At 42.3% G+C, this 21,005-nt stretch overlaps 1 protein-coding gene across 1 annotated transcript in view; it reads left to right on the plus strand.

Moving 5' to 3' along the window:
• The first annotated feature begins 781 nt into the window (after positions 1-781).
• XKR6 (XK related 6) overlaps positions 782-21,005 on the plus strand; it is a 284,705-nt gene continuing 264,481 nt past the window's right edge. The window contains exon 1 of the mRNA XM_063082915.1: positions 782-1,515. Within this exon, the coding sequence (XP_062938985.1) occupies positions 782-1,515 (734 nt within the window). The remainder of the gene's footprint in view (positions 1,516-21,005) is intronic.

Consider the following 21,005-nt stretch of genomic DNA (forward strand, 5'->3'; position numbering starts at 1 on the left):
AAAGTTGTTAGTGAGGAGGAGTTGGGGGTCAACAGAGGTAAGAGGAGCAGAGGTGTCTCAACAGAAGGCAGGGTCAGTAGGCTGTTAGGGGGGCCTGAACCGACCTATGTATTTTCAAAGACCCTCCAAATAAGAAAAGCGTAAGAGAGAAATTCAAACAAAAAGTAGAAGAAACAGCCCAAAGGTGAGACACAGCCATCTTGACGGGGGGGGGGGGGGGGGGGGAGGTGTCCAACTACACAATGAGGTCATCCCATCTCCCGGAAGTGACGCGCCATCACCTGCTCCGTGCGCCCCGCCCCTTCCCGCGGAGGCCCCGCCCCCCGCCGGGAGGGTGTCGGGGGCGTCGCTCCGGTAGGAGAGCCGCGAGCCGCGACGCTGCGGAAGGGGGCCCCAAGCCGCCTGGCACTGCTCCCTCCAGGGGCCACTTCGGACCGTCTCCCTCGGCCCGGCGGGATTCTGAAACGCCGAGGGGTCAACCTGATGGGTTTCGGGGTCAACGGAAGAGGGGAAGGGGAGCCCTGGCGGGGAGAACCCCCCGGCCCCCCGCCCAGCGGCTGAGGCGCAGGAGGGCGGCCATCTTGGCCGGGAGGGCGGGGCGGGGGAGCGGCGGGCGCCGCGCGATTGGCGGGCCGGCCCGGAAGTGACGTGGGCCGCCCGGAAGCGGAGGGGTTCCCCGGCCCGCCCGCCCCGCCCCCCTTCCTCTCCGCGCGCCCCCCGCCCCGCGCCGGCCTCCCCCCGCCCGCCCCTCCCCCACTTCGGCGCCGGGAAGGGAGTCAAGATGGCGGCCAAGTCCGATGGCGGTGGCGCGGGGGTGGGCTTCGCCCAGCTGCACAACCTGGATGAGGCGGTGGGCGGCGGCGGCGAGGAGGACGCGGAGGGCGGCGGCGGCGGCGGCGAGGAGCCGGGCGAGAGCAGCTCGCTGCACATCTGCCACTGCTGCAACACGTCCTCGTGCTACTGGGGCTGCCGCTCCGCCTGCCTGCGCGCGCTGCTGGGCCGGGCGCCGCGCCGCAGCGCCGCCGCCGACGGGGGGGACCAGCCGCTGCAGCCGCCCGCCGGCGCCCCCGGCCGCCGCGCCACGACGCCCCCGGCCGCGCCCGCGCCCGAACCCGCGCCCCCGCCGCCGCCGCCCGGGCAGCGCCCGTGGCTCGACTGCCTGTGGATCGTGCTGGCGCTGCTGGTGTTCTTCGGCGACGTGGGCACCGACCTGTGGCTGGCCCTCGACCACTACCGCAGGGGCGACTACGGCTACTTCGCGCTGACGCTGTCCTTCGTGCTGGTGCCGTCGCTGCTGGTGCAGAGCCTGAGCTTCCGCTGGTTCGTGCAGGACTACACGGGCGGCGGGCTGGGCGCCGTGGAGGGGCTCAGCAGCCGCGGGCCCCCCATGCTGGGCGCCGGCTACGGCCGCGGCGCGGGGCCCTCGGCCACCCCAGGGGCGCAGCGCCTGTGCCGCCTGTCCGTGTGGATCTGGCAGTCGGTCATCCACCTGCTGCAGATGGGGCAGGTGTGGAGGTGAGAGCGCGGCAGGGCGGGCCGGGCCGGGGGCTGCGCGGACGGGGGCTGTGCAGAGGGGCGGGCCGGGGACTGCGAGGAGGGGCTGCCCAGGCGTCGCTGCAGAGGGGCCGTCGCTGGATCCCGACTCCTGCCACGCCTTCTGGCCAGGGGGGCCCAGGTCCTGATGCTCGCGGTCGCCGTTCCGGGTCGCACTTGGTGGAGACCCTGCGTTTCCCCCGCTCACGTAGGCCGCGGTCTGTAGTCACCCCTCCCCCGTACCCTTTCCTTCTCCGTCCCCCATCCTCGTCCTTTCCGTGCGGGGCCCCGAGGAGACCCTCGTGTCCTCCAACACGCGTGTGTTCCATGCCTTTCTCCTTCCCGCGGTTCCAGCTCCCGCGAGCGGCTCCTGGCCGCTGTCCTCGGAAAGATGACTCTTTCTGCTGTATTGGACGTGCCCCTTCTTAGCGACAGGTAGAGACGCGGCCGTGTGTGGTGGGTGCGAGCGTCTGGCGGCAGCGCTCACCTCCGGACAGTCAGGGGTCCCCTGGACACGCGTCTCTCTGGGCACGCTGTTTCCGGCGGCCGGGCCGGGGTGTGAGTGACGGGCATGTTCGCTAGCCCCGCGCCTGGCTTCCCCCTCGGCGAATCCCTCAAAAACCACTTGCAGATGCTCTTTTTGCCGGGAGCCTTAGCTGACTGTTTCACTGGTTAGACTCAGGAACGATCCCGTTAAAACCTTAGTAAGTCTGGGCTCTCCAACTTAGATCAGCTTGGGTGTATTCTGGAAACAGCGAGCTGTAGGGAGAAAATTTGGGAGAGGAAAATCCCACTGAGGACAGATCCCACAGGGAGCTCTCAAGCACATTGCTGCTGTGGGCAGACATTTCGCCCAGACTGCCCTGACTCCTGCGCCTGGTACGAGATTTGAGATTTGAGAAACTCGGCATTTCAGGTTACTGAGATACACTCCGGTTAGCTGAAATAGAGTTCATTGTCTTTCGGTTTGTCTGCATCTCTGTTGGGAATTTTAGATAAAAATATGTCAGAAAGCAAGGCATTGGCTTCGGTGAAGTCATGAGAGAGGCTGCAGGAACTTCGTCCTACAGAATGTACATGCAAATTCAGCATAGGGGAAGTGAGGGTGGTCGGGATTTTCCTGGTCCTACCAGAGCGGCTTACTGGCGTTCCTAGGTTGAACCAAGCAGCCTTTTCTCTAGCTGCATTTGTCTGCAGATAATTTGTTTCCTGCTGACAAGTTTATAAGAAAAGGGTGAATAAACTGGATAAAAATGCTGATTAACTTTTAGCTGTTATGAGCATAGCTTGGAGCCAAGTAAGATTTTGAAATGTCTTGTATTTGAAATCTAAACCCCCAGGCACCTAAATCCATACTGGTATTCAGTATACCTGCTTTGAGTTTCTTGCAGGCTGGTAAGATGCAAAGAATGAAAGGAAAGTGGGAGGGGAAAGGTGTGGGAAGGGAGAGATTTTGAAACACTAGTCGAATTTAGTAGAATGTATGTAATAATTAGGCTTCTGCTGAACAAGCCGAAGTCACCTATCTCCATGTGCAGGCAACAAAAATGTTGGTGTCAGGTTAAAATTCCTGAGAGGATTATTTCTAATGGAATCTGTCCTAGACATTTATTAGTAGTAAGCTTTTGGGACATGATGAAATTGGAGCTCAGTTTCACAATCTTTTTTTGAGGCAGAATCATTCCCTACTCCCTCTCTTCTCATTTGCCTAAACCTTAATTATGTTTGGGCAAAGTAGAAGTCCAAATTTTGGGACACACTGAAAAGTACATTTTAAGTTGTCTAAATAGAGTAGTATGTTTTTTTCCTGATCTTCATTTAACTTTCAAGGTCTACAGTGATATATATATATATATATATATATATATATATATATATATATATATATATTTAAACGAGATGCCTGTGATTTTATTATGTCTGATTTTTTAAAAGTCTTTTTTCAAAATTGGAATATATCTCTAAATATTTCGTAAAGTTAAGATATTAAAAGACATGCTAATTCTGCTAAGTTATTTCTTCTAACATAGCTATACTTCAAAAGCAGCATTTACTGAGGAAGGAGTTGAAAAAAATTTTTTTTCCCAGTAGGCTGGTTTTGCTTCAGATTCTCAAGGTCTGCTCTTTTAATACCTGCCAGGCATGTTGCTTGCATTGAAATCATTCATATGTGAAAGCTTTAGAGAAAGGTTTTTGTTTTTTTCCTTTAATCTCTTGGCAAACAATTGCTTGTCAACGAGTATAAACACACTCGGTTTTTACTGTAGATCTTTTGGGTTATAATTGTTTCCTTAATCATGTTTGCCATTTACATTTTTCTGTTGTATGTGGTCACATGATTTAATGTTTAAGGTCTAGGAATTCTGTCATTTGATTTGGGCTACATTACTAAGAAAAGATGTCAGTTAAGTAGTACATTATCAAAACTGATTTCATTAAACCGTGAATACCTGTCTCTTCATATGGTTTTTTTTAAATGATAAATTATTTGACTCTTGCTTGGACAATATCTACTTAAGAAAATTTAGTTTCCCTTGACATTAAGGTGTGTGTTGGCTTGCCTGTCCAGATGGCAAATACTTGACATCTTTCACCAAATGACTTTATGGAATGTCAGGGAGTATCTTTGGCTGGGCCAAAGTTGGAGTGTGGAAGAGAGGTTGTGTGTGGAATGATTATCATGAACATGCTTTTGCAGAGCACTAGTGTGTTATATTAGGGGCTATTTAGTGCATGCTTTACCCTCACTAATTACTGATCATGTAACTCACTGTGCAGCTTTAGCAGCTCTGTCTTTCAGGTGCTTTCTCCAGGGACATCAGGCGTGTGAGTCACTCATGCCAGACTTTAGTGCAGTGGGTTGTTACTAGAAAGTTGGGAAGAGTGTGACTTGGTTCGTACACTGTGGTGGTGTGGATAAGATTTTCCTTTATATGTTACTGTTGTTAGCTTTTGTGCTTCCCTTAGAGGACGTTCAGTGTGTGGTCAGTTCCCTTCAGTCAACAAGCAACAGCTCTTTGACTACAATTTCATCTAACCTCATGATGTCACAGCCAAGTCATTAATCTGTTTCAGTTAATTTATTTTTATGTGTGTGTTTGCACCCTTCTGTTTCACAGAGTAAAACAGGAATTTACTGTCTTCTTTATAGTATTTGCCATTTTTAAAGTGAAGGTCAGCTGTCTTGTATCTTGGTAATGGGGTGAGGTAGAGGGTTGCCTTCCTGGGAGAAGAAAGAAAAGGCATTTCACATTTCATAACAGCACTGTCAATCTGAACAGTCTAAAACTTTGTTTTAGTGTTATCTTCTGTTTGGAGACTTTGGTATAATATAGGTACACAGCTTGCTACGTCATCAGCAGTGAATGTTGCTGGGCTGGTGATGACGCTTGTTTTTTAAATCACTCCCTCTACCTCCTCCTCTTACCCTGTATGTAGAGGTATTTACTATATAATGGGATCTTTGTTCATGTAGAATATTTTAGAATAATGGTTCTTAATTCTGGCTGAGGATAGAATCTGCTGTAGCTTTTAAAGAAATAGAAATGCCTAGATACTGCTGGACCTGCTGAAGAAGACTCCCAGGGTGGGACCCAAGCAGTCATAGGGTTAGAACCTCCACAGGTAGTCAGATGGGCAGCCGGGCTTGAGAAACACTTAGATTTGGGTTTCGAGTGTATTCCGTTTGGAGATGGATATTGGATTTGTGTTCTTAATAAATATGATGGAACAATTGGGAGAGGAATGATTTGGTACTGTGAAGTTTGGTCCCTGGGTAACACCATGACAAAACGACTTTACCTTGGGAACACGAGTATCTTAAAGTACCTGGGGCTGTCCCAAGAGTATGCACTTATGGCACTTAGTGCTTTCTGTGTCTCTGAGCCCAAGTATGAGTCTCATTCTAAAAGGATTCCCGAATTCAAAGCCGTCTTCAATAAATGTAGCCCACTTTGCCTTTTATGAAATATAAGTAATACTTTTATGATTATGTTGCATGTGAAAGGTATAATTATTTTGTTTAATTTTTAAATGATTGTTTTAAGTAGGCTTGAGAAAACATACATAACTAGGCTTCCAAGTGGTATTCCTACTAAGTGATCTGCAGCAACCCTCTAGCTTTAAGACTTTGTGAATTAAGAAAGGAAGCGTTACCTTACAAATAAGGAAATGCATTTGTTTGGGGCCAGGCTACCAGTCAGAGTTACATTAAAACATTGCGTGTGTGTGTGTGTGTGTGTGTGTGTGTGTGTGTGTGTGTGTGTGTGTGTGTGTGTGTGTGTGTGTAGGGAGCTTTATGTATCTGCTTATTACTAGATGTAATAATCTCAGTATCGTAAAAATATCATTTATTTTCATTTTATCTGTAAACTTAATAGAATTCTGGTTAAGAAGGAACTCGGTAGGATTTTTTTGGAGAGGAAATTTGAGCAAAATTGAACTGGGAAAAGTACATGTTGAGACCCTGTCAGAAGGTGGAAGTGCTGTAAAATGTCAGTAATTGGACCAGGGTGCCACTGGCAGAGGAATTTAGCAAACAGGTAGTGAAGGAGAATAAAGAGTCTAGAAATAAATTGATATGTTTGTGAGAATTTAGTACATAGTAAAGTTGGCATTTCTAATCAGTGAACGAAAAAGAATTATTTAATAAATGATACTGGGGCAGTTGACTGTAGATCTCTACCTGACATGAGCAAAAGTTCTAAAAGAATTGAAGATGTAAACATAAAATGTTAACCTGTAAAAACACTAGAAGAAAATGGAGGATTTTTTTTTTTTTTTTTTTTTTTTTTTTTTTTTACAGTCATAGTGAGCAGGACCTTTTGATGCCATCAGGGAAGAAAGGGGCAGATTCAGTCACATAAAGTTGACTTATCTGGTTTATGCCCTTCTCCTTCCTGAAAAATCTAGAAATACGTAGTTAGCTGTGAGGGTAAGAGAGTTACATTTAGACTGAGATACTTCCTCAAAAATGGTGAATAGGAAAAGACTATCTCTGAAGATTATTTCTTGTTTTAGTGAACAGTAACAGTAAAAACTTAACACTTACAGCAAATTTTCATGGGAAAGTGATGAAAAAATGGCATGCTTTGGAGTAATAAGATTGTATCCAGTGATGAAGCATGGTGTTTTCAGAATGATCCAGAAACAGAACATCAGCATTTGTATGCAGAAGTCTAGCATTCCTGAAATCTAGTAGGCACGTGATTCACAAGTAGTTCATTTCTGTCTTCAACATCGTCTGCTTTGATTTTGCAAACTTTATCCATAAGATCCATCAGCCAGGCTTGTGTAACAGATAAATTCTGGGACGTTGCAAAGGTTCTGTGGGATGCAAGAAGCAACACACTGTTTCACATGCTCCCATTTTCGCTGTGGGATGGTGGCTTTACAGCACACTCTTTGCAAACAAGTTCGTGGCTGAAACTTCAGTTTGCTCCCCATGGTGTTTCTGTTTATCTAGTTTCTTCTAGTGAGAATTCTAGATTTCTTATTTGGCTCTGGAAGAATTAAAATTTTTTAAAAGTCATGAAAATATAGCTTCATTAAAAACATTCAGTGACTTGACTGATTGCCTAGAGACAAACCACTGCTACCACTTGGAGATATTTAAAAAAAAAAAAAAAAAAAAAAGCACCAGACTGAGCATGGTATAAAGGGAATGAGCATTGGAGTCGAGAAATCAGGTTTATTGCTCTGCAGGTTGCAAACAACTACTGGCCTCTGTGTCGTCATACTCTATCAAATGAGGAGTTAAACTGATTGATCTTTAATATTCCTTCACTGTTAGAAAGTTCATTATGCTGTAAGTACTAATGCTCTGCAACAGTTTTAATGAAGGAATTTCAGACTCTGGTTTGAAAAATTAAAATACTTTTAAAACAAGTGTAAATGTTTCCCAGAAGCTGGTTTGAAGTGGAGAGTTCTTTTAGTCACTTGGCTTCCTGTAAGGGCATTTTGTATATCTTACTACTTAATGTTAATAAGTAGTTGATAATTTTATAAATCTCACTACTAAACTTCCTGAGAAACTTGTGCTGGTTTATCAGCAAATTTTATCAATCTTCATTTTCAGCTTAAATTAAACTGTATTTTAAAGTGGTAGTTTTTTTGGTAATACTCTGTTTTAGATTTTTATTGTTAGATTAAACTAAAGCAATGAGAATATGTTTAAGCTATATATTTTGGAGGTTTTTCTGAATTTTTTACCAAGATTACCTTTTTTGGTGGGAAGAACCTCAGAATCACCTACTGCAATTTATTATTTGATATGTGTTTTTTAACTTCGAAAAGTTAGTGTTTGTAAAAAAATTTTTTTTAATGGTAACTTCCATGTCAATTGTGAGCTCTTCTAGGAAATAATTCTAAGTGAATTTTTTTCCTTAGATTAGGGTATAGTTTTTTTTTTTTGGCTTGAATTGAATTTTTGGGAAAGATGGGATTTGCTTGGAGGATTTAGAGAATATTATTACAATGACATTAATATATTTTCTACGTAAAATTCAACTTCAGATTTTTCTTTTCTGTATGTCTAGTCTGGGTAGATCTTGGCATTTTAATATACCTTAAACCACTGTACTCTATGGTATTGCATGTTGCTAACAAAAAATTTCTTCTTGTATTATTCTTTTATCTTGAAATATCAAACAAATGATCTTTAAAATAATGTTTGTTTTGGATGCAATATTTTTGGCTTTTTTTAGTATGAGGAAGCTATTTCTGTTTCATCTTCGTCACTGATGTATGGAGTCTGGACTGTGTTCATCACTCATTTCTAGGAAGAAATTAGGCTATTTAATTTACAGATAGGTAAACACAACAGTTTTCTTCACAACACTCTTGGAAGGGAAGTAGAGTTGGTAATTATTTTGTGCCCTGGCCACATGCTGTTGAGGAATCATAGGTACATGATCTGGAAGCTTTCTCTGCCACTGTCATGCCCCTTTTCATTCTGTTGTGCATATCCTGGACGAATGACGACAGGTAGCAAAGACCAGGAAGACTCTCAACCCATGGTAGGAAGCCTGGCAGTAAAAGAGGGGCAGGGACATCAGAGCCCAGGCCTTTCCTGAGGGTAGATGCTCAACATCTCTTCGAGTGCGGGCAGAGTTTCCTGTGTTAGCCTCGTCCACTGGGCTTGCTCACATGCGATTTCCAGCCTGACTCCAGACTTAAGGGGTCAGAGCTTCAGGGAGTTGGGCCAGGGAATGTGTATTTTTGCTCAGTCTTTGTTATAAAAGTTTTCAAGCATGCAGAGAAGCAGAGAGAGTAGTAATGTGAACCTGTTACCATTTACCTGGCTGGGTTCAGTAATTGTTAACATCGATAGCTTATCTGTGTGTGTGTTTAACATACACAAAATGTTTACAGTAATTGTATGTAATACCGTTATGTCACCTAAGAAAATGAACAATACTTCCATAATTATTTCTTAATTCTGGAGAATCACCTTATAGCTGCTTTGTATTCACATTTGCCCAGTTTTCCCCAGATTGTCTTCTGTAGCTGTCTCACCAGACAGGGAATTAATCAGAATTCATGCATTACATATTTTTATGTTTAACTCTAGAACAATTTCATTACTTTCCTTTTTCTGATGACATTGACTTTTTTTTTTCTGACCAGTAAGGGGATCGTAACCCTCAGCATGGTGTGGTGTGCACCACGCTCAGCCAGTGAGCGCACTGGTCATCCCTATATAGGATCCAAACCCGTGGCCTTGGCGCTACCAGCGCCATACTCTCCTGAGCGAGCCACAGGGCCGGCCCGACATTGACTTTTTTTGGCGAGTCCAGGCCAGTTCTCTTGTTTGTCTTATATTTTGGATTGCCTGTTTGTTTCCTCTTGGGGCCCTCTGTATTTCTGGCACACTTGAAGTTACATTTGGGGGCTTGTTCACCTGCAGGTTACATACTTGTGTCACAAGTCCTGCTTTCTGCTTCATGTTTGCATCGGATCAGTGGGCACTTCTTATGTGGTTCATCGCACTGTTAGTGATGCTAAGTTTTGTCTCTTGGTTAAGGCTGTGGCTGCCAGATTTCTTTGTGTAAAGGTACATTTTTCCCTTTGCCATCATTAACTCATGGGGTCATACTTTGGCAAGGTACCAATGTCTTGTTTCCTAAAAGCCTTTTACCTTATAGTTATAGTGTTCATTGAGGATACTTGCCTGAATTAATTTTAAATTGTTGGTCAGGGGTGGGATTTGTATTTTAAACAAGCTCCCGAGTAATTCTAATCTTCGCTAAGTTTTGATAGCCACTGCTCTACCGGAACTAGGACCTGAGAGTGAAAAAGAAAGAGTTCTGAATTGGGATGTCAGTAACAGTTAATGAGTTTAAGCTTCATGTTAATATGTTTTCGAGGAATAAAGATAAAGTCGGTCTTATGGGCCCCAAGCTCCTAACCTGGTGTTGGAGAGGACATGTATGTATGTGAGGCTTGCAGTAAACTGAGGTGAGTGCTTCTGGAAGTACAGGTGGCATGTGAGAGTGTATGCCTGGAGTGTGGAGGAGGCACAGAGGAATTACGAAGGAGGAAAAGAAACTATTAGATTCTGTTTCTACTTTTGTTATCTCATTTGACTTTTACAAGTTTTTCATGCCCATCTTACAGATGGAGAAAAGAGGCTAAGTAACTGTGTCACTGGTAGTTGGTGGAGGGAAGTTTTGAAGCCAGATCTCACTAATGGCAAAATAGGTCCTTTTTTGTGCATGAGGAGGCTCTTCACACTACTTGAAAGCCCTGGTGACTGAACTATGGGCAGACGGAATTACTTTGGGACTTTGCTGCACTGGTTTATTGAAAGTAGAGGAACGATGTTCTTGAACCCCTGGGGCCTCTTGGTGCACAGGCAGAGGTTCCTTGAGACCTCTGATCAGGTCCAGCGTATTAAACTCTGCAGAAGTTAGGGTAGGCTTATCACTCTTGTAGTTGACTGTAATTGCGAATGTGATTCAAACAGCTGCGTAGTACCACTGGGTCTGTGTCTTCAAGACATTATTTTCCATACTTACCCCAATCCCTTTCTCAGGGCAGATGCATGCATCCCTATGATTTCCACATTACAGAAAGGAACATGTAGGGTTGACAATACCGTCTTGGCTTCTACTTGTCCCTGCAGCACCCGTGTAAACACTGTACCCCTATGTTGTTTCTCTGTTGACCTGTTGGAGACACTGAGAACAGCAGCTCAGTCCTTAAGGTTATAAAGCAATTGTTTCCAAACCTTGGCTATGCATGGGAACCAACCTGGGGAGTCATATATGTGGATTCCACTATAAGAGATTATGATCCAGGAACTTTGGAAATCTGTGTATCTTAAGAGCCTAGGTTTTTAGAAAATTCGCTACATAGTGCACAGACAGGGATGAGAACCACAGTTGTACAGGCTAATTTCTGCCAATATTTACAGAGGTAGTTCTCAAGGAGAAGGAGCATATATTAGAATCACTTAAGCTCTAGGCATATTCGATTAAGAGGGGTGGAATGTGTAAAAAAAAGCTCTGCAGATGATTTTAATGGGACTTCAGTATTTAAACAATCTCTAATTTGATCTACTTTTAGCTGGAATGGGTTGGCGAAAAGTGTGTATTAATCAGATAATTGCTTTTGCCATATACTGTGCCTAAAATTTAGAGTATTATAAAAACATTAAACATTAAAACTATATGACATAAAATTGAATATTCCTTTGATTCAGACACTTCTTTGGAATTACTTCAAGGTCATTACTATGAACATGGATGATCACCGTTGGTGCTCAGAGTGCCAGGTTAGAGGCATTTGATTGTGCTGGGAAAAATGATATTCAATCTGCAGTGAATTTCATGTCTCAGGTTTTCAGAAATGCTGCATTTGTTGAAATTGGTGCCAAGGATAGGATTCCTGAAAAGAAACTGGTGAATGAAAAGGGAGAAGTGACTTAATAGGTATTAAATGAGTGTCATTAGAGACGAGTGAAGGAGACAGAGAAGAAAAAACGATTTAACTGCATTTGCTACATACCTTCCTGGGGAAGCAGCTGGGGGAGGGGAGGAATGGTGCCGTGTTTGACTGCTGGCAAGATGCTAGTGCTGTGGGTCAGCAAGCATACTAAAATCTACACGCCCCAAAATAACATCCCTTTACACTCCACCTGTGACTGTGCTGTGGCAGTATTCAGAAATCCTAGGAGAGGCAACGGGTTGGCAGAGGTGGGACCTAGGTTGTATGGCATGCACAGAGCATAGTGGGCTGGAGACTCTGGTAATTTGTGATTCTGGATCAAAATGAACAAAACTCCAAATATGTCATTTTATTTGGTCATAAGGAATGCAGCTTTTGAGTAGTTGACTAATAGTTATTAATAGCCCTGTATATTTAGGGCGCTGCCATTTTACCTTGTGTAAAGCAGTTTTTGTTAAAGCTAACTCTGAAAGACAAGATTATGCTTTTCAGTAAGGAAATTATATATTCACAATTTAGGCAACCTGAAATGGTTTTGGTTAGACCTAGTGGGTGATGGTATTTGGATTGGAAGAAAAGAGAAACTACAGTAAAGCACTCGTTAGTTCACAGATTGAACAAAAGTTACCAAAATGAAGCTGAAGTTAAAAGCAATTACGTTACATATTTGGAAAAATAGGGAATTAGAATGTTTGTAGCATCTGTGGACTGTATTTGAGGTTTCCACTATTTGATAGGGAACACAATTTTTCGGTAGTTTTTGAGTTGTAGTAATCTGGGAAAGGGTTGATGTGTTCCTCAGAAGGCCCTTATGATTAGATGAGATAATGTTTGTCAGGCATATTACGTGGTTCTCCACCCCACCCTGCTGGCCAGTGCAGGGATTGAACCCCAGACCTTGGTGTTATCAGCATCATGCCATAACTGACAGAGCTAACTGGCCACTCATTACATGGTTTTGAATGGGGGCCTGTGAGATTGGAGTGTTGTCATTTTTCATATGGCTTGGTGTGTGCAACTCACTGTCTCAGTTTGTGATACATTTGTATCTACTGTAATGCAATGTATGTGTTCCTGAAAAACCTCTGATATTGCAAAATCACACACTAAAAGTAACAGGGCCATGGACAAAAAAATAGGATTAACTCCAGACTACTTAAAATTATGTAACTTTGAGACCAGATTACTATCAAAGACAGTGACAATCCAAATAAAATATTAGCAGATTTAACGTTCCACTGACATTCACACTCAGCGTCATACCCAGATGATTCTGGTGCTTATTTTTATCTTGAGACCTGTTTTACTCTGGGGTATGTAGATTCTCATAGGTGTTACCTTCTGCTGGAGGCCGGTTTCACCACATTAAAGCTCTGCTGAGAGTCTAGCTTTCATGTGCACCCGCAGCATCACTGAGTAGTGGAAAGCATGGCAGGTATTGAAGCTACTGAACCAGCCACCCACTGCTTGTACAAAAGGAAGGCACTTTGATAAGATTCTCAGCGTTTTTCTTAAAGTCTTTTTGGGGGGGGGGGCTAAGTCTTTCTCATCATCTGTGAAAAATCTTACCCTTAATATCTTCAGAACATTAACATGCTGAGAAGGATCATTCATGAACCAACCTTACTTCTCTGTTACTCTGTTGTCTTTCCCATCTTGCCAGTTGCCTGTGCAGGAATCCGTGTCACAGGATAGGCATTGGGGTGTAACTGACATGGTTTTGAATCAGTGATGGTGTCAAGATACAGCTCTTGGCAATGTCAAGATTCTGCTTTGGGAAGTTCTAGTTTGGGAGATACTCTACAGTGTTTCAAGGTTAAGTGAAATTTATTACTCTTGTGCTTTTTGGCCCTTGTATACAATAAAGAAGTGAAGAGGGGCTATTTTAATTCACTTTTAAATTTCTGCTTCTGTGTCCTAGTCATCAGATGTGATGTGATAAGGTCTGTGCTATATCAGCACTTGAACAACATGGATGGAGCAGGAACGGTTTTAAATTTTGGTTCGTTTGAAATGTGGTTATGGTGAGATTTTAAATTAAAATTCATTTGAGCATACAGTAAACAGAAAAAAGAGCAACAGTAGCCAGTTGTCAAGGAAAAGACTGATGGGTGGAATAAACAGAAGGCTTTCTGCAATATAAACAATCTGTTTTCCTGGTATTTTTTCTTTTTCTTTTTTTTTGAAGGATGATTGGGAGAACTTCCAAATTAAGTAGAAGTTAGTTAAATGTGAAAGGCAGCAAATCTACAGTGTGTGTATTAGTGATTATTACAGTTTGTTTCTGTAATGACAGAAACGTGAGTGGCTTGAAGCAGTAGGAATATGCTGTCTGCTGCAGGTGGTCCTGGCCAGTGGTAGCTTTGACATCCTTGTGGAACTCAACACTCTTAACCTTCAGCCAGAGAAAGGAGACAATGGAGAACTAATAACTACTCCTTGAAAGCCCTGGCTTGAAGTGACAATCACTTCCACTCACTTGCCATTGCCAAGAGCTAACCAGGTGGCCACCCTAGGTTAAGGTAGTCCCTGGCCTGGGCAGCAGCTTTATGCTGTGGGAGAAGGAGCATGTATTTTGGTGGGCAGGAGGAACTCAGGAAGAAATAATTCTATGCTTAGACCTGGTACCCTCCAGATTAAGAGGAACAAATAATGTGTTTATGGTATATTTAAGCTTAAAACCTTATTCATGTATATATGTTTATGTCAAATGCTATTGATTAAAGAGCACAAGAGGAAGTTTCCTTTTAAAACTTTGATTTCTATTGGCAAGCTTTCCCTGTAAAGAAATACTTTAGGATTTGTGGGCCACGTAAGGCCTTTATAGTGTAATCCCCTTTGACAATGTGGAAAACAGTCTTAGCCTGAGGGTTGTACAGAAGCAGACTGACCCTATTTTCTTTGGTTAGGTGAAACATGTAACTATTTAAATTAGCTTTTAAAAGTAGTAGCTAAGTTTAATTATGTTAAGTGTGAGCTGTACTGAATACACGAAAATGTATTGAAACAATACAGCTAGATGAAATTTCTTTGAGGTAAAAATAGCCTTTGTAGAGTAAATAAAACATATTGCAGCCCTGAATCTAAGACTCTCCAGTGTTTCAAGTCACCTGTCTAGAAAAGGTTGGGATCTTGATTTGTGCTCACAGCGAGTGTAACTGTGACAAAACCATGTCCCCATACTTGGGGGCCTTATTGTGTGCTGTCCCCATGTCACCTCCCCCCAAAAGTGACCCTTGTTTCTCATCTGTTAATTGTGTAGGCTACCAAATATAATACCTAAAATGTGTGCAAAATTATACCTAAATTTGGAAATTTACACTAAAACTTTATGAACTAAAACATACTGGATCTGGTTTGTGTGTTAGCAACCGCTGGGGATAGATCAAGATTATCTAAAAATTCTTTATATGATGTTATAATTCCTTATAATGATCTAAATATGACTTAAATGTGAAATTGAACCTGAAATGTCATCAAAATATGTCAGTATGTTTTATACATTCTTACAGAAATAATAAAATATTTAAGAAACAGAGACTGACCACTTTAGTGTTGTAGTTTTTAACAGCTGTGTTAAAATACCTGTTGTTACTTCTAATATTAATTAGGATGCATTTGGTGGCATTCTTAGTTGGCTTTTTAAAAATTAGGTTACTAGCAAATGAAGATAATAAATATATGTATTTATTTAGAAGCTATTTAATAATTAAAGTTTCTTTACATAATATCACCACCAGTTGAGAGTGTACCAGGGGTCTAGATGAGGATTCTTGTTTCTACTTAAAAAGCCCAAATCTGTGTGGCTAATAAGTAATTAATATCTTCTCAGGCTATTGTACTTGAGAGATTAAATTGCAAATTATAATTAGAATAAAAACTGTACACCAAAGCCTTTAACAGACTTTGTATGGTGGTAAAGGTCAAACATATACAATGTGTGAGATAATTTTTTGTCTAGTTGATCTTATTAATATAGTTTTAATACTTTTCATTTTATTTACTTATATTGTCTGGTGCCAGCTTAGTCTTTCCCTCCCACTGTTCTGTCTGTCGTAGCTGGGGCTGTTGTTGCTAAACTACAAACAGTCTTGACTCCTTAGAACTGTGTAAAGCCATTGGTTGGCCTTAGAATTGTATGAAGAATTGTGTAAAGCTGTTGGTTGGCCCTGTTTGGGTTTGCTCAAGATATGGGGGTACTTGAAAAAGTTCGTGGAAAAGTAGAATTAAAATGTAATATGAATCCATGAACTTTGTGAAGTGCTCTCATAAATACTATTTTATGTATTGCTTTCAAAACTTAATACTGCCGCAAATGTTACAATTCTTATCTTGTGTTTAAAACCTTACTCATGAGCCTTTTCAATTCATAAGCCCACTTGGTGGACTCTCCAGAAATCCTACTTAGTGGTCTTATAGTATTAATCAGCATAGATCTTAGGACTTCTTCTCAAGACCACATACAAAATGAATGGGTTAACTTTGTTACCAACGATAACAAGGTAACAAGATAAAAGTTGGTTTATGAATTGGTTATAGTTAATCTTGATTAGCACAGGTGTGACTTATGAATAATTTTTAAAAATTCCAACAACACCTCACACTCATTAGGTTGGCTGCTATCAAAAAACCAGGAATAGTGTTGACAAGTGTGTGGAGAAGTTGGAACCTCGTGCACCATTGGTGGGAACGTAAAATGCCACTGTGGAAACTGTGTGGCAATTCCTCAAAAAGCTAAATAACGGAATTATCATATGATCCAGCCATCACACTTCTGGGTGTACACCCAAAGGACACAAAAGCCGGTCTCAAAGAGATATTTGTGCACCATGTCACAGCAGCATTATTCACAATAGCCAAAAGGTGGAAGATGCCTAAGTGCTCATTGAGGGATAAAACGTGGTCTGTATGTACATGGGATAGTTAGCACTCAGCTGTAAAGTGGAAGGAAATTCTGGACATGCCACAACATGCATGAACCTCGAGGACGTTATGCTGAATGAGGTAAGCCACTCACAAAAGGACATGCACTGTGTGATTCCACCAGCACGAGGTAGCTGGAGTACTCAGACTCAGAGACAGAAGATAGAGGGTGGATGGAGGGAGAGAGAGGGGTGTTATTGTTAACAGGAACAGACTTTCAGTTTTACGATGTACAGAGTTCTGGGAATGATGGTACAACAATGTGAATGTACTTAATGTACATTTAAAAATGGTTAAGATAGTAAATTTTGTTATATTTAATTTACCATAATTAAAATTTAACAAATAAATCCTCCAAATAATTTCTTCCTAGTCCCTACTCAATTTTAAAGAAGCACACAAACAAATGAATGAACAGTCTTTTTCTCTTTCTGGCCCAGTCCTATTGCCAATTTAAAAAACTGAGCATATCTCCATGGCCTACCTGTTTAGCTCAAGGACTACCTTCTGCAGTGCTCTGGCCAGGCCATACAGCTGGGAACAGTCTCAGCTGTGTTACCTAAAAATTTTAAAATCACCACTTGCAGTGCCACAACACGGTGTGACTCTAGTCAGGTAAAAAGTTAGTCCTAGTATTAGTGTCCACAGTGATACCCAGAATGGCAGGTTTGGCAGTGACAACTCCAGTGTTGTTTAATCTGAAATCACTCCAATAGAGGATGTGTGTGGTGTTTTAAATCAAAGCGTGCTCTTCCAAACTCTCCCTCCTATGATGCGACCTGTGGTAATGAGGCTCACCACCACCCAATAACAAAGGTCTGGAGGACCCATAGATCTTCCGGAGCCTGAGTGGTGAGTCCCAAGCTCTGCAGAGGACCAGTTAACTTAGGCAAGCTATTTAACCTATCCGTTCCTCAGTTTCTTCTTATGTAAAATAGTGCTTATTTTGGATAGAAAGAACAGAAACAGCTTCATGGAAGGGGGTATTACTACTTTACAGGGTTGTTTTGAGAATTAAGAGTTAATACATGTAAAGTCTCAGAATAATGCTTGATGCATATAGTAAGTGCTTACCACATGTTAGATATTGATCAACAGCTTTTCTAACTGGCCCACAGTATTGCAAATCGGACCCAACGTTGATAAGATTCTTCCTGGCCAAATTTTCCTCCTTTATATAACTATTTTCTATTCCTCCTATACGTACAAAAAGTGCCTTGCTTATGTGTTCAAAGAAAATTCTCCAAATATAGGTGTTAACAATGTTAACACAGTTATAAATATGTATCTATTAAATAATTGTCCTCATTGTATGTGAAACTGGCAGAAAACTATAGTCACTTTGTAATCTGTTTATGTGTTGATATATGCTTATATAGGAAGACTTCCCATATTCAAGAATAAAATTAGGTGAGCATGCTATTTGAAATAGTCTGTCTAAAAGTCAACTTTAGCACAAAAGAAATTTTAAAGTGTTTATATGAGCTTTTAAGAAAAAATTTTACTATGAAATATTATATATAAATAAGCTTTTGTCTGAAAAAAGTTCACCACCCTTTAGTTGTTGAAGAAAATATTGAGTCTAAATGGTTTAACTATGCAACAACCCTTTATAAGAACCCCGACCTAGACATTCTGCTGCTCTGTTCAAATTCTGACCATTCTTTATGACTTCTTTAAATTGATACCTCCTCTATGAAAGCTGGTCCTAGTCTTTCCATCCACATAATCACTTTTTTGACTTTGGCAAAGTGCTTTTGGTACTTAGTGCTTTTATTTATTTTTATCTTATTTATAATGTGTTCTTCTCTCCTTCGCTAAGCTCTTGTAAGGGTAGGCACTGTGTGTGATCCATCTTGGTTTGCTGCACAGTGAGTTGCATGTGTGAGGGTGCGTTATGTTTGAACGGATGAACCCACACAGCCTTAGTGCACTGCAATGTGTTGACACAGGGCAGCTACGTCAGGTGCAGCTGGGCAGTGGGCGTGAGCGCATTAGAAGGAGGGAGTGAAGGGGTCTCTGAAGATGAAACCTGAGTTGGGCTTCAGATGCAGGCTAGGACTCAAACACTAGAGTTTTGTCTGTATTATGGTACCTTGAGAACATCCTCAGCCAGCCTGAGAGGTTTGCTTGTGACAGTTCCTTTCCCAGGGTCTGGTTGGCTCAGGTGATGGGCCAATATCTTATAAAGGAGGCATCTGTCAACTTGTATACCAATTGCCCACCTTAGAATGGGTCTTCTCTGGCTAGATGCTTGTTTCTTTTGGTTGGCTGAACTCCTTCAGGGCTCAGACAGAGCCAAAACTGATCAGAAAGTGAAGAATTGAAAAACGGGAAGAGGAGTTCCCTTGATACTTCAGCACCCGTCTCTTGAGTGCTCTGTCATGGTTTTTGTAGCTCTATTTAGAGCCAAAATTACTTGCCATACAGTAAAACTAGAACTTTTCTGTTTGATCCAAGCTTTTACCCATACCCTGTACTTTTTAAATCTTTCATCTTTGGACCCAAAAGTGTGGTATAGTTTTGTCTCCGTGTTAGGACGTTTTGTATTTCTCCTTTGTCAACTTTGGTTTGTATATACAAAAAAGTTCCTTTTTGGTTGGAATTCAGGTTGTGCTCTTGCTTAACTGCTTGAAGACTGCTGGGAGTCGTATAAGTAAGACTATTTAATGATATAATCCATTTTTATTTTGTTAAGTTTTTTGGCCTATTTATAATTTTTGAAGATTCATAACATTTTTTAAAAATTTATTTTTATTAGCATATTCATTGTTACAAATCATACATATTCTTTATGCCCCTTATCCAATCTCTTCCCTTCCCCCTTCCTCCTCCCTCTCCTTCCCCCTTCCCCCTCCCCTTTCCCCCTCTAATAACCATAGATTTTTTCTCTCCATCTGATAGATTTACTGTTCCTCTGTTGGTTTGTTGCCTAGGTGACCTATCCAGTGCAAATACAGGTGTGATCAAGTCCTCCCCTATTATCGTAAAACATATGCTTCTTCTATTTCTCTGGAGTGTTTGGTGGAGAGAGAGGACCTCTTCTTTTTTTTTGGTCTCCACTGGTGCTTCTCTTTGTGTCAGTGCAGTTGAGAGTCTGGTGTGCACAGAGTCTGCACGGTAGCTGTGACTGCTGCTAGAGACTGGCCGCTTTTAAGGCAACCATGGCAATTGCAGTGACTATGGTGCGTATCCTGCGTGAAAATGGTGTTTTTGGTGTGCTCTTTACCTTGTTGCAGGTAGGTTTGGCTTCTTCTGGCTCCAATCCTCAGGACCCTTCCGGGGCCCTGGGGTGGTGGTGGCCGCTTGCCTAGTTGCTGCTGGGTTCGGCTTCCCCTGACTCCACACCTCAAGACCCTGGTGGGGCCCCGGGAAAGATTCATAATATTAATACTTGAGGTTGTTGCATGTTCATCCCAGAACTGATAAACTTTCAAACCATTATACTAGAGAAGACTGATACATTGTTGAGCATGTGAAATTAGAAATTTGGCCAGAATACATATTTGTGATCTTTTTTCAGTAATTTTGCCCTTATTAGTGTTTACTAGGATAACCTCTCTCTCCACAGGATGGTTTCTTGTGCTTATGACTGGTGGTTGGGAGACCTGGTCCCCACCCAGTCATTATAACTCCATACTCTGCTTTCTGTGCTTCAGTGATCACTTGCTTCTGTTATAAAACCAAGTGTGATGAGATCCATTCTGTTTGGTTGCAGTTGAGAAGGAACTCAGACTTCACCTTGGAGAGGGCCTCAGTGGGCAGTACCTTTCTGTCTCAGCAAGGGCTTCGGTGGGCAGTACCTTTCTATCTCAATGAGGGCCTCAGTGGGCAATACCTTCTTCCCATGTCAGCGAGGGCCTCAGTGGAGGAGCACATTGTATTAGTTTCCTCCTCGGGCTGCCAAAACAAAGTACCACATATTGGGGGCTTTAAACAGCAGAAATTTATCGTCTCCCAGTCTGGGGTTGGAAGTCAGAAGTCCAGGTGTGAGTGGCGCCATGCTGCCCTGAGATCTCTGGTAGGACCCTTCTTTGCTCCTTCCTAGATTCCAGGAGGGTGGTCAGTCCTGGTGTTCCTTGGCTAATAGCTGTGTGACTTCACACTCTGCCTCTTTGTCACTGGTGTTCTCTCTCTGTCTGTGTTCAAATTTTCTTTTTCTTATAAGGAAGCCAGCCTATTCCATTATGACCTCATCTTATTACATCTGCAGTGATCCTGTTTTCAAATAAGGTTGCATTCTGAAATACAGGGGTTAGGACGTCCACATATCTTTTGGGGAGACAGTTCAATGCAGAACGCTCATGCTCTTTCTTTAGCATAATGAGTTTTGAAACTTTCATAGTTTACCCAAGGACAGTCTGACTAAAAATTGAAAGCAGTTTGTTTTCTTAAAGTTTGGATATAGGTAATCCTTCAAATAAGGAGATTATGTGTTTATGAAAATGTGCTGTAATGCAGATTATGAAATAGGTAAATCCACAGCTTTGCTCAAGGATAGACAGGAAAGAGAATCTTTGTAGCCAGACTGTTCTGTGTGAGATTACACACCTGTTGCTCCTGTGCACTGTCACAAGTGTAAGTACGTGGGGCTGCATTAT

This window comes from Cynocephalus volans, chromosome 2, assembly GCF_027409185.1.
Source record: "Cynocephalus volans isolate mCynVol1 chromosome 2, mCynVol1.pri, whole genome shotgun sequence".
Lineage (NCBI taxonomy): Eukaryota > Metazoa > Chordata > Mammalia > Dermoptera > Cynocephalidae > Cynocephalus > Cynocephalus volans.